The 11,698-nt window shown below is 32.1% G+C and overlaps 1 protein-coding gene across 1 annotated transcript in view; it reads left to right on the forward strand.

Moving 5' to 3' along the window:
• LOC145841323 (anaphase-promoting complex subunit 1-like) overlaps window positions 1–11,331 on the forward strand; it is a 33,935-nt gene extending 22,604 nt beyond the window's left edge. The window contains exons 23-45 of the mRNA XM_082948684.1: window positions 233–380; window positions 758–971; window positions 2,192–2,290; window positions 2,487–2,582; window positions 3,067–3,147; window positions 3,328–3,445; window positions 3,858–3,978; window positions 4,296–4,422; window positions 4,913–5,097; window positions 5,417–5,606; window positions 6,135–6,284; window positions 6,681–6,813; window positions 7,136–7,320; window positions 7,660–7,756; window positions 8,015–8,110; window positions 8,318–8,418; window positions 8,552–8,651; window positions 9,034–9,219; window positions 9,689–9,826; window positions 10,036–10,123; window positions 10,368–10,462; window positions 10,772–10,931; window positions 11,149–11,331. Of these exons, the coding sequence (XP_082804810.1) occupies window positions 233–380; window positions 758–971; window positions 2,192–2,290; window positions 2,487–2,582; window positions 3,067–3,147; window positions 3,328–3,445; window positions 3,858–3,978; window positions 4,296–4,422; window positions 4,913–5,097; window positions 5,417–5,606; window positions 6,135–6,284; window positions 6,681–6,813; window positions 7,136–7,320; window positions 7,660–7,756; window positions 8,015–8,110; window positions 8,318–8,418; window positions 8,552–8,651; window positions 9,034–9,219; window positions 9,689–9,826; window positions 10,036–10,123; window positions 10,368–10,462; window positions 10,772–10,931; window positions 11,149–11,321 (3,081 nt within the window). The 3' untranslated portion in view covers window positions 11,322–11,331. The remainder of the gene's footprint in view (window positions 1–232; window positions 381–757; window positions 972–2,191; window positions 2,291–2,486; window positions 2,583–3,066; window positions 3,148–3,327; window positions 3,446–3,857; window positions 3,979–4,295; window positions 4,423–4,912; window positions 5,098–5,416; window positions 5,607–6,134; window positions 6,285–6,680; window positions 6,814–7,135; window positions 7,321–7,659; window positions 7,757–8,014; window positions 8,111–8,317; window positions 8,419–8,551; window positions 8,652–9,033; window positions 9,220–9,688; window positions 9,827–10,035; window positions 10,124–10,367; window positions 10,463–10,771; window positions 10,932–11,148) is intronic.
• Window positions 11,332–11,698: the final 367 nt, after the last annotated feature.

Raw genomic sequence — 11,698 nt, forward strand, 5'->3', positions numbered from 1 at the left:
ATAAAGTTTATTAAGAAAAGAAAACAGAAAGTAAACTTTTTTTTCCTGATGTCTCATAAAGAAAAATTTGTAAATAGATTTAGAATTTTACTTTTAAATTTTTTTGAATTTTTCAATAAAAATCTTATAAAAATAAACTTAATGTGTATGCTTACTTATTTAACTGCGATAATATGTTTAAAAAACGATTTTATATATATCTTTTTATATCTAAAGTATTTTTAACCACCAGGTGTTGCACTACCTGTCTGAAAAGGGGATCACCAAGCACCTGATGGTGTCATGGCAACCAGGGGTGTTGCTTCCGTTGCTGCACATATTTCAACTGTACGCCCAGGATCCCCACCTCGATCTCCCTAGCAACGCGTTTGCATTGCTCGGTTAGTAAATAAAAATATGTTTGAAAGAAAAAAAATCAAATAGATTCTATCAAATATTAAATTTGAAAAGTTAATTACTTTATTTATTTTTATAATTTAATTATTGTAAGACATAAGTTGTGTAGTTAAAGTAAAATTTAGAAATAATTAATAGGAAAAGGCCACTGTACTTAAAACTACCTTTATTACCAAACATGCTAAAATTTCACTCCAAATTAGAAAAATGATTCTATTTGAATAAGAATTGAAAATGTTTGTTTTTTAATAAACGAAAGATCTATTCTAAGTGGTTGTAAAAGACTGTGACTGATTTTTTTAATGGTTCTTACCATTTTTATTTATATTTATCCAAATTAGAAATTGTTTAAACCAATCAGAGCGGCGGGATTTCGTTTCTCAATCGTCTGAGGGCGCCTCCACGTGGCAGCATGCCCACCTCCACCCCTCCACCGACCCGCTTAGGTTCATGTGGGACTGTGAAGACGGTGATGATTGTGACGTCACAAGGGTCACCGAGTTCATGCGGAGGATGCGGGAGGACGACAACGTCGACAGTTTGGGGGAATCCCCTGCGGACGACAACGTTACCAGGTGGCCATATTCGTTGTTGTTATTTTTGAATGTCAAAACAGTTAAGTGTTCTTTTCGGACAACAAAAGTTTTTGTTAATTAAGTTTTAGGATTAATGATTAAAAAAAATATAACTGATTTAAAATCCAAAGCCGTTGTGTTATGCATATTTGCTAGATATTTTGAAAATTGTTGTTAATTTAAGAACATGAATGATTAACTGAGGCCTTAAAGACTAAACATGGTTAAATTAAATTAATTCGAACTCGTCTTTAAATATTTTATTAAACAGACTAAATTTCAAAGTTTTGTCGTTTGATTTTTATCTGGGCTAAATCGGTTTGAGTCAGTTTTTGAAAATGTTAGGATAATGTCAGTTTTTGTCAGTAAAATACTTAAAAATTTCTAAATTTCTAAAAAAAGTTTCGATCAGTTGTTAACATAATTAAATAGTGAATTTAATTTAAATAAACATTTGGTTTTTATACGCAAAAAGTAGGGGTTCGCCAGATTCAAACTTTTTAATTGACACACCAAGGAATTATTTGCAAATAGGTGAGTATATTTATCAGTAAGAGGAGAGTATCTTAAAATTGAGTGTTGATATAGTTGAAGCTATTTTGAAAGTTCTAGATTAGGTTAGCGCTTATAATAAAAGTTAAATATGTCTCTACCGTTAATATGACATTCAAGCTCCGAAGTTTGTAGTTTAAATTCCTATTTCTTTAGGCCAAATCTAACTAAGTCAATTAAAATTGAGAAAATGAAAAATGTGCCAAAAATTCCTGAATTAATAGGCCACGCTGTTACAATTGAAATGTCAGTCTAAAACGAGGCATGCCAGAGTAAAATTGCAAAATTTACGTAGAAACCCTGTTTTATGTTATATTAATGTTTTCTGATAAAATTGTGGGGTTAATTTTTGAACTTTAGGGGTGTTTTTGATTATATTTACACTTTAAACAACTTTTGTTGATGTTAAGAGTACACTTAAAAAAGTGTTTAACAAAATTGATTTACTCAACTTGCATTTCTAAAAATAAAATTGTATCTGTCTAGTTTTATACACTAATGATCACTTTTTGTTAGCAAACATTAGTTTTGAAAGCAAAAATCACAGCCAGTTTTTAATTATTCACTACGAAATAAAAACTAATATGTACATCATAAGTTTTTTACATTCTTGGTTAACTTCGCCCCTGTACAGTCTACATTTTTTAACCAATGGCATGTTGAAACAGGTTGTTGTTTCCAAATGATCACCGTTTGGAAGATGTGAGGAAAATGCTTGATTGCTCACAAATCGTACACCTGCACTTCGAACAAGACCCCAGATACGAGTTTGTCTGATATTTGTAATGACATAACTTTTATTTATTTGAGTTTTTTTTGTTGACTTTTTTGTTAACATGGTGAATTTTTATAATCTTGATTTTAAAGTAAATTGAGTTAACTTTTAGTTAAAGCAAGATTTTCTATTCTTTGTACACGAAATAAATTCGATAATATTTCAAAACTTAAGCATTGAACACACAGCACTAACGGAATGCAGACAAGAAAGCACGATGCGGCATTGGAACTGGCGAACAGAACAATGGCTCTCGCCATCGGGAGAGGAATGGCTAATTTCAGGTTCGTTTGGTTCAAACCACGTTACCATGTTGTTTTACACAAAATATAGAAAATGTTGTTTTTTTCTATAAATATAGATTCTTTTTGTAAGGGTTGCCATAAAACCTGTAATAACCTGAAGTTTGAAAGTATAGCTAAAAAAACGTGGGAGAATCTTAAGTTTTGTACGAAATCACTAAAAACTTGGAGTTTTAAACTGTTTTAAATACTAAAACATAAATATAAGATACATATAAGGTAGATTTTCAATATTTTTATACCATTTAAGACAGTCTTCTACCTTAAATTTATATTTATACAAAAAGCTTGTACTTTCAAATACCTATGCAATGTAAGCAATTCAGAAAACCTGGAAAAAAATTCAAAAAATTTAATATGGCAACCCTGTTTAGTTGTTATACATTTTTTATGTAATATAATGTAGTTTAAGTTTTTGATGAATAATGTTACAAAAAAAATTTTAAGCATTAAAAACAATCGACAGATCACAGATACCTTCAGCCACGAGAGGCATTGAAGTGCCGGAGCTGCAGCTGAAGCCGAAATACGTTGACAGCAAGAACAAGTGAAATATTTACAAACATAGTACTTGTGTATTTGAAAAGTTTAAATTGTTAACTCGAGTCTTGAATTACAATTTTTAAAATGACTAAAACGTTTTTTACTCAATTCGTTCTACAAAAGTAAAGTAGTTAATTTTTTTTTGAGAACTTTTTAAAAAATATCAACTCGTACATGTGCGCAGTACAATGGACTCGGCGAGCCACCACCCTTTCATAGAGATCGAAATACCGCTCACCGGCAAACAATGGCCTCTGTTTCACAACGGCGTTGCTGCCGCTTTGACTGCTCAGTGCGATAAGGTTGTGATTTTATTTGTGTCGTAGTAAATACTTTCGAGCCGCATAAATATGGAATAGAAATGCTTATTTTCTGTCGTTGAAAAGCTATAAAAGTTAACTTGATTTGTATCAAGCCTTAAGCTTTATGTTTTGTAAGTTTAGATTCTTATTGTAACATTTTAAACAAATATTGTAGTTTAGAGGTATTAAAACATAAACCATAAAAGTTTAAATGTATGATAAATTTTATCTGTCTAGGTTGTTTTGTTTATTTTAAATTAAGAAATTTTATACTTAAAGAGTCTCAATAAACGTATTTTAATAATTTTTATAGCAATTTAACTACTTAATGGCGGCATTTTCATACCTACTATACTTCACTTAAGTATAAAAGTTCACTGTTTTTTTTTTATCAAAAAATATTTAAATATAGGTAACAACGAAAGACTGGATCCACTTGACAAAACCAGAGACTACAGGAATTGATCCGTACGACCTGGAATCTAGAGAAAAGTTAAAAGATCCTAAAGAAAAAAGAACTAATGAATTCGCAGGTTTTTAGCGTCATCAATTTTTCTATTACCTTCAACTACTTTTTGGGTTTAAACTAGCTACTACGTTTTGTCTATAACTTTTATATAAACACATTTTTAAACCTACTTTACACCACATAGAAGTGACATTTGAACCATTTTGCAAAGTCAATTACATTATAAATAGTGTTTTTTACTGCTAGTTTGCTTAATTGAGTATCTCCTTTGATATAGCATTTTTTAACTTATAGGTTTAAAATGTTTTTTTTTCAAATGAATTGAATTAAAATTAGGATTTAAAGAGTTTTACTTAAATAATTTATTAAGATAACTTGTAGGTATTTTGTTTGGCTTGGGTTTGAACAACACCTTTGCTGAACCAAAATCGCTCAATTTGCACAATTACCTCAAAGAAACGCACAATTTGACCACAATCGGCGCCCTTCTTGGTATTGCTGCAGACAGGTTAGATAAAATAGTTGCGAAATTAATAGGAATATTTTTTTATTACAATTATATTTAAAGCAAAAACACTTCAAGGTTGAAAAAGTATAGATTTATGTAATCTTTGTTAATTCTTTTTTTAATTAATATGATATTTTTGATAACATTTAGCTTTTAACTTTTCTAAAACTATTCACAAATAAAAACAATTTACTCACTATAAAAAAAACATTTATCTTGTTATTGTTAAAGCCTGCATCACAGCTTTTTAAATGACAGGCAACAATTTATCTTTATCTTCTGAAAAAAAAGAGAAGAAAAACAATTCATTACATTTTTAAAAGTTGTGTAGCATTTAAACTTCCCATCCTCTACAAACGTACAACACGTGCGATTTATTGTGCGCACTGCTAAAGGTCAAATTTTCATCTTTTAATCACACATTATTTTACAACATACACAACATCGTAAACAACATAAAAATGAATAATAAAAAAACACTTTCAATCAGCGTGGGAACGTGCGACGTGGAGGTGCTGCGGATGATAACGGTCCACCTGCCGGTCATGCTGCCGGTCCACACCACCCCGGTCGACATTCCCCGCGAGCAGCAGGTCGCCGCCCTCGTCTCCCTCGGCCTGCTGTACACGGGCAGCGGGTCCGCTTACGTCGCCGGCGTCCTGTTGAAAGAAATCGGTTAGTTTCTGTTTTTTTAACATTTATAGTTTTCTAATGAGGTACAAGTTGTTTATATTTGTTGAATATTAAAAAAGAAGGTATTGAAACAAAAAAATATATGTTGTACTTTCCTCAGTCATCAAAAGTTATGCTTAAAACTATTTTGCCTGTATTGATAATTTATACATAAGTCAAAAAACCATTATAGAAAATAATCATTCAAATTTTACTTTTTCACGTAGATATCAACATTTTGTTATTACCAATCACTATCAGTGCCTAGTATCGTAAAACTTTCTTTCATAAAATCGTGTGTTTTTTCAAGTGTTGCAAACAGATTGCTCGCACACGAGCGAATCGGAGCTGGTCAGGGACAGGGAGGCGTACGCCCTGTCCGCCGGTTTCGCCCTCGGCCTCGTCTCCCTCGGCCTGGGAGAAAAGTGCCCGAGCCTGGGCGACCTGTCGATCAGCAAGAAGCTGCACCAGTACATGAGCGGCGCGCACAGGACCAACTCCGGCTTCCACTCGTCAGTTGTTCACCTTTTTACTTGCATGTGCGGGGTTGTCAAAAAACTTGGAAAAGCCTGGTATTTAAGAAATTATTTAAAAAAACCTAGATTTTTGAACAAAAATCCCTAAAAAACCTGGAGTTTAAACAGTTTTTATATGGGTAGTAATAAATTTTCGATTTGACACGAAAAGTATACCATAAAAATAAAAAAAATTGCCATCATCAAATTTTTGTAATTTAAAAACACATTGAAGTAGCTTTACAGTATCTCTTTTCAATGTTTTTATACTATTTAACACAGTTTTTTACCTTAAACTTAACTTTAAACTAAAAATAGACACAAAAATGTGTAATTTTAAAAACTGGAGAAAATTTTCCAAAAACATTGGGCAACCCTGTTACATGACTTTTGTACTACTTAAAGCTTTTTTACATTTTTTAATGTTTTATCAGAACAAAAACTATCTTTAATGACTTCATTAGTTCCAAAGTTCTTAACATTTATTGCAATCAAGACTATGAACTGTTAACTAATTTAAACCAGGTCAACGAAGCTGATTGATGAGCACCACGTGTTGGACGAAGTGCCGAAATCGAGCGGGCAGATCCTGGAAGGCGACAAGTTCAACGTCGAAGTGGTCGGCCCCGCTTCCATGATGGCCCTCGCGCTGATCTATCTCAAAACTAACAACCAGTTTGTTTCGTTGCTGTCAATAACAAAAGAAGTGCAGTGTACATTTTCATTGTACATTCCGATTGTAAAAAAAAATAATTGAAATTACATACTATAATGTTTTTTTTCAGTTTAGCCGGTCTATAACGTCACAAATCAGCTGAAACTGAAATAACAGATTAGAATTAAGAATTTTTCAAAGTTTCAGTAAATTTACACTTATTTTATTAACATTAAAAACATAAGCCTACTATAGTTTTTACCTGTGTAAATAACAATCAATGTTTTTCAATATAAGTTTTAATGTATTTTCTACTGCAACTCATCAGAAACTTACTACAGATGTTCGAAGTAAAACATAAAATTTATTTTATTTTTATACATGAATTTAATTTTAAAATCAATTAACAATTTCAGATCAGTAGCAAGTTGGTTGGACACGCCATCAACGTTGCTCTTCCTCGAAAAAATAAAACCCCAACATCTGCTGATGCGAGTTCTCACTCACTCACTTGTCATGTGGCATCAAGTTCAACCCGACCAACAATGGGTTTAATTAAATTGCTATAATTTGTTTGACATTTATTGTTTAATTTAATGAATTTTAGTTTAATTTAAAGTTCAATTAATTATGTAAATAATTTAAAACTCATTTGCTAATGCTTTCGATCAAACTACTTCGGAAAAATTAATTTTTTAAAGTTTTATAACATAAATGCTTCGTTCATATTATAGTTGCTTGTGACACAGAAAGATAATAAAAGCTAAACTTGAAACACATGTTTTTAAAACTTACTGCCATAGACCAATTCAAAGAGATTTTAGCGTTCTTTTACATGTATTGATCCTAAACGCATTATGACGTCATATAGGTGACGAGCAACTTGCCGGACATGTTCACAAAGTTCATTCCGAGCGAGGACGGGGTCGAGGAGTTCCTGTTGAAGTGCGAGCGTCACTACTCGACCAATCAGCAGCCGCTGGAGTACGACGAGACGACCATCATCCAATCGTACGTCGCCATCATCGCCGGCGCCTGCCTTTCCATTGGCTTCAGGTTTTTGTTGTCTCGAATTAAATTCAGTATTTTCAACGTTTGTTTCTTGACAAATTATTTTTGTTTATCTCAACGTTATTGATCGAAAATGGCTGAACTTTATATAAAAATTTTATTCAAAACTCCTTAGTAATTTTGCAAAAATATTTTTAATTAATTTTACAATGTTTGTTATTTTATTTAACAACTTTTTTGTTTACAATTAAGTTGTTTTAGTTTATCACAGTTATCTAAATTTTAATAATTGTTGTACTCCAGTTTGTTTATAATTTTATTGCGTTTTTAAAATTTGCTTCCAACATTATTTCACAGTCATACAATTAACAACAAACTTTTCAGATTTGCAGGAAGCCAACATAAGGGAGCTTTTGACACAGTTTACAAGTACACAATAAGTATGCTCAATTTCAACAAGGAAAAATGTAAAGTTGCTGAGGTTATTCTTTTTTGATTAAAAATAATGATTATTTAGTAAAAATTATAAACAAAATTAGTGTCGCTTAAACTTGCGACTTTTTAAATTTATCAAACTGATATAATTTAAGTTGTTTTGGTGAGAAAAAGTTTCAAGCACTTTAATTATCAAAAATTTATATATATACAACAAGTTTCATTACGAACACATTTAACAAGATAAAAACAATTCGTTTGAATATTTCTTACTTATGACGTAACACACGAACAACTATCGCAGGTGATCGGCAAGCGGTTGTACGAAACTTGCTTCTCCGCCTGCCTGCTCGGCTTGACCATGGTCGTGGCCGGGAGCGGCAACAAGAAGGCTCTGCAGGTGAGCAATTCAATATACATATTTGTATATTTATATTATATATATTATATTATTATAACTTGTTTTGTGAAGTCCGTTGATGGTGAGAGAGGCTCTCCGTTTTCCGTGCCACCACTTTGCTTTTTGACGCGTGTTGAACGCAGAAACAGCAAAATTTTATTTTATTTTGTATAAACAAGCACGTGTAACTTATGTGCAACTTGACAGGTTTGCAGGCACGTGCACCACAACACCTGCTCCACCGTCAGCTACGGGATGCAGATGGCCGCCCACATGGCCATCGGGTTCCTCTTTCTCGGACAGTGCAGGTCGGTCGCTAAATAGTTTAAATTCTTGTGTCATGTTTTGCTTCATTTAAGCTTTTTGGGTTGTAATCCGAAGGCTCTGGTCGGTTTCTTAATATTTGTAAGCTGTAATCTAGTTTTGTTTTTGCTGAAACAGGTACACTCTGAGCACGAGCAACATAGCCATCGCCGGCCTCCTCATGTCGGTTTACCCTTGCTTCCCTGGAAAACCTCAGGACAACAGATACCATTTGCAAGTTTGTTGACATTTTTCTTATAATATAATTGTGTGTTTATTTCGTTTTGAACTCAGTTTTTGCTAACTCGTAACATTACTACAGCTCTAATTTGTGCGTTTGCTTCTTAAAAGTACTTCAACTTGTGCTCTTTTAATTTTTAGACCACTTAATGAATATAGATGTTAATGTTTGCTTTATTTTCTGAAGTAAAAAAAAATATTGAAAAAAATATCGTAAGTTTGTTAACGATAAAACTAGACCTCAATGTTAAGTTGGAAACTTAAAGTTTCAAAGCATTTCTTTTTGTCCTTCAAAAGCAGTAAAATTGTTCAAAACTATTTCGCAACAAAGTTCTACCTATAAACTCAAATATTTATAGTAACATCGAAACAATTTGTAGGCGCTGCGTCACATGTACTCGCTGGCTTGCGACAAGAGGCTGCTCGTTCCGATCGACGAGTCGACGTCGAGGCCGACCTACTGCAAGCTGCAGCTTCACTTCCAACCGTCTCCCGGCCACGCGGAAGGATTGAAGTTCAACGTGGTCGCTCCCTGCCTCATACCTCAACATCAACTCCTCCAATCCGTTTGTTTATTCTTGATTGAAATTTTAATGGTTTTTGTTTTTGGCCTAACATGTTTGTTAGTAAATTGTGTTTGGTATCTGTTCAGTTGTTTGGTTAATTATTACTTTTTTTTTAAATATTTATTAAGCAAAGCTCATTTATGTCACACTGAGTTTTGGTTAGGTAAGACCTTGGCAGCATTTTGTTCATTTTGGCCAAATTTTTCTAGAAAAAGCTTCCAGCAGGCCGCACTGTATAGCAAAAAGTCTTCTGCGGGTCTCAGATGTTTTAAAAGTTGTAGTGGCCAGCAATTAAATACTTTTTTAAAGCAAAAGTTGAATAAAACACTAGTAATTGCTGATCATTAAATCAGCATCCTAAAAGTTATTTTTTACTACAATTTTGTTGTTTTATTGTTTTAAAGTACATCTCAGTTTGTTGACTCCCAGTAAGGTGCTAGTAACTGATGATTTTTTTAATTAAACACAGGTAACAGTGGACGACGAGCGACACTGCACAATCCACTGTGACGTAACAACGCAATCCAACAAACTGATGTCTTTCATGGAAGATGGCATGTACGTTCAGCGTAAGCACAACAAAAACTCCTACATCAAACAGCCTAAAGTTTATTAGTTACTTTTTAAGTAATGTTTGATGGTTTGGTTATTGAGTTAAATTATAAGTAAAGCAAAATTTTAATTGTTAATTGGTGTTGTTTAAAAAATACTTAGTTTTCAGATTATTTCGATTTTTTTTTTTAATCCTTGTATGGTTTAATTATACTTGACACAAATAGTATATGTATATTATATTCAAGTGGATTTTATTGACAGAATTTTTCAACGTACGACTCGAAATCTCAAAGCAACAATAAAGATCTCGTATCATTTCTTCTAAGCAGTGTTTGTAGAAAAAATGGAGGTAAGCTGTTTTTAAATTTGTCTCATAAAATTTATTTTGTACCAAATTGTTACATTAAAAATTATTGTTATTATTAACTACACATTTACTTACTTGCTTGTGTTTTAAATATGTTTTACCTTATTTAAAATTTAACTTTTCTTATACGCAAGTGATGAGACAAAGTTTTTTTCACTGAATCAGTTTACAACAACCGATTGCTTTAAATTTCACAGCAATCAGTTTCAACTTTTTGTTTTCACAGAAAAGAAAAATGACGACTTCGTTAATTCACTTTCAATAGTAAAATCACTGCGAATAAAATCGACACTTCAGCCCGTAGTTCTCACTCTATTGCAGGTTCATTAACAGCTTACAATTTTCTATGTTTGTTTTTTTTTAACAAAAAAATATAAATTAAGTACTCAAACCTTGAGTTGTTGTATTTATCTTTAAATTTAAAAAATGTTGTAATTCTGTATACTATCAGTTTTGAGTCTTAAAATTTGTTGGTTTAAATTTTTGTTGTATTTAATATAAAGTATGCTAAAGTACTGTAGAATTTTTAGGCAAAATAATCTTACAAAACAACTGGGCTTAGTTTCAAGTAGGCATTTGCAAGCTTGTATTTTTGTATTTTGTAATACATAGCTTCGAGTGTTGCAACAGATATGCGACAAGGAGGTGGTGACGGCAACCGAAATGAAGCAGATAGTTTTACTCCGGTCTTACTCGAAGCTCCACTCACCGCCTTCGTCCAGCATAAACAAGCTGAGCTCCGTACTCGCTCGGAAACTCGACACTTTCTTCGCAAACTTTGACGTCAGAGGTTTGAATGAGTTGTATTTGAAATTAACCGTAACCTTGCTCATGTTAAAAATTAATCTTTATAATTATGTTGTTAGTGAAAAAAAAACACAGTCCGAGTTTTAGTTTTGAATAGTAAAAGAAGCAACTTTTTGTTTGTTTGTTAATTTTTTTCAAATATAACGTGCGGGTTGCTTCTTACTTGACTTTTTAAAAGTTAAGATTTGCTTTTCACACAGAAAAAGGAGATGTGGCAAAGTCGGCGGAGGAAATCAGCAAGGAAATATCGCGCGCAGTTTACAAAAAGTTCACTTCCAACTCGCAAGATTTCACTTTGGAATTGGAAAATTTAAAATTAGACGACGTTGTTGTTCCTGACAACTTGATGCAGTCTCTTATTAACATCCAGTAGTGTTTTGATCGGTTGCAATTCAATGTGTGTATTCTATCATGAAACAAGGTATAAAAACACATGTAATAAATTTCAACCGTTTTTAGTTTGTAGAGTTGGATCCTGGATTTTTTTTAATGAGTATTATAGTAACAAAAGGGTTTTGATAATACAATATATTGTTAATTTCAACATAAAATAAATATACTAAAAATAGTTTAATAGTAAAAAAAAGATTAATAAGAGAGATTAACAAAATTATTAATTTTATGCATCTCATAAAAATTAATAACAGTTATAGTTTAAGATTGAAATTTATAGTCTTTAAATTTGAGATGTTTTCTTTAAATCTTATAAAGTATTTTGTTAGTTTTTGCATTTTAGTTACATTTTCATAA

This window comes from Thalia democratica, chromosome 7 (genome assembly GCF_965202585.1).
Source record: "Thalia democratica chromosome 7, ktThaDemo2.hap1.1, whole genome shotgun sequence".
NCBI lineage: Eukaryota > Metazoa > Chordata > Thaliacea > Salpida > Salpidae > Thalia > Thalia democratica.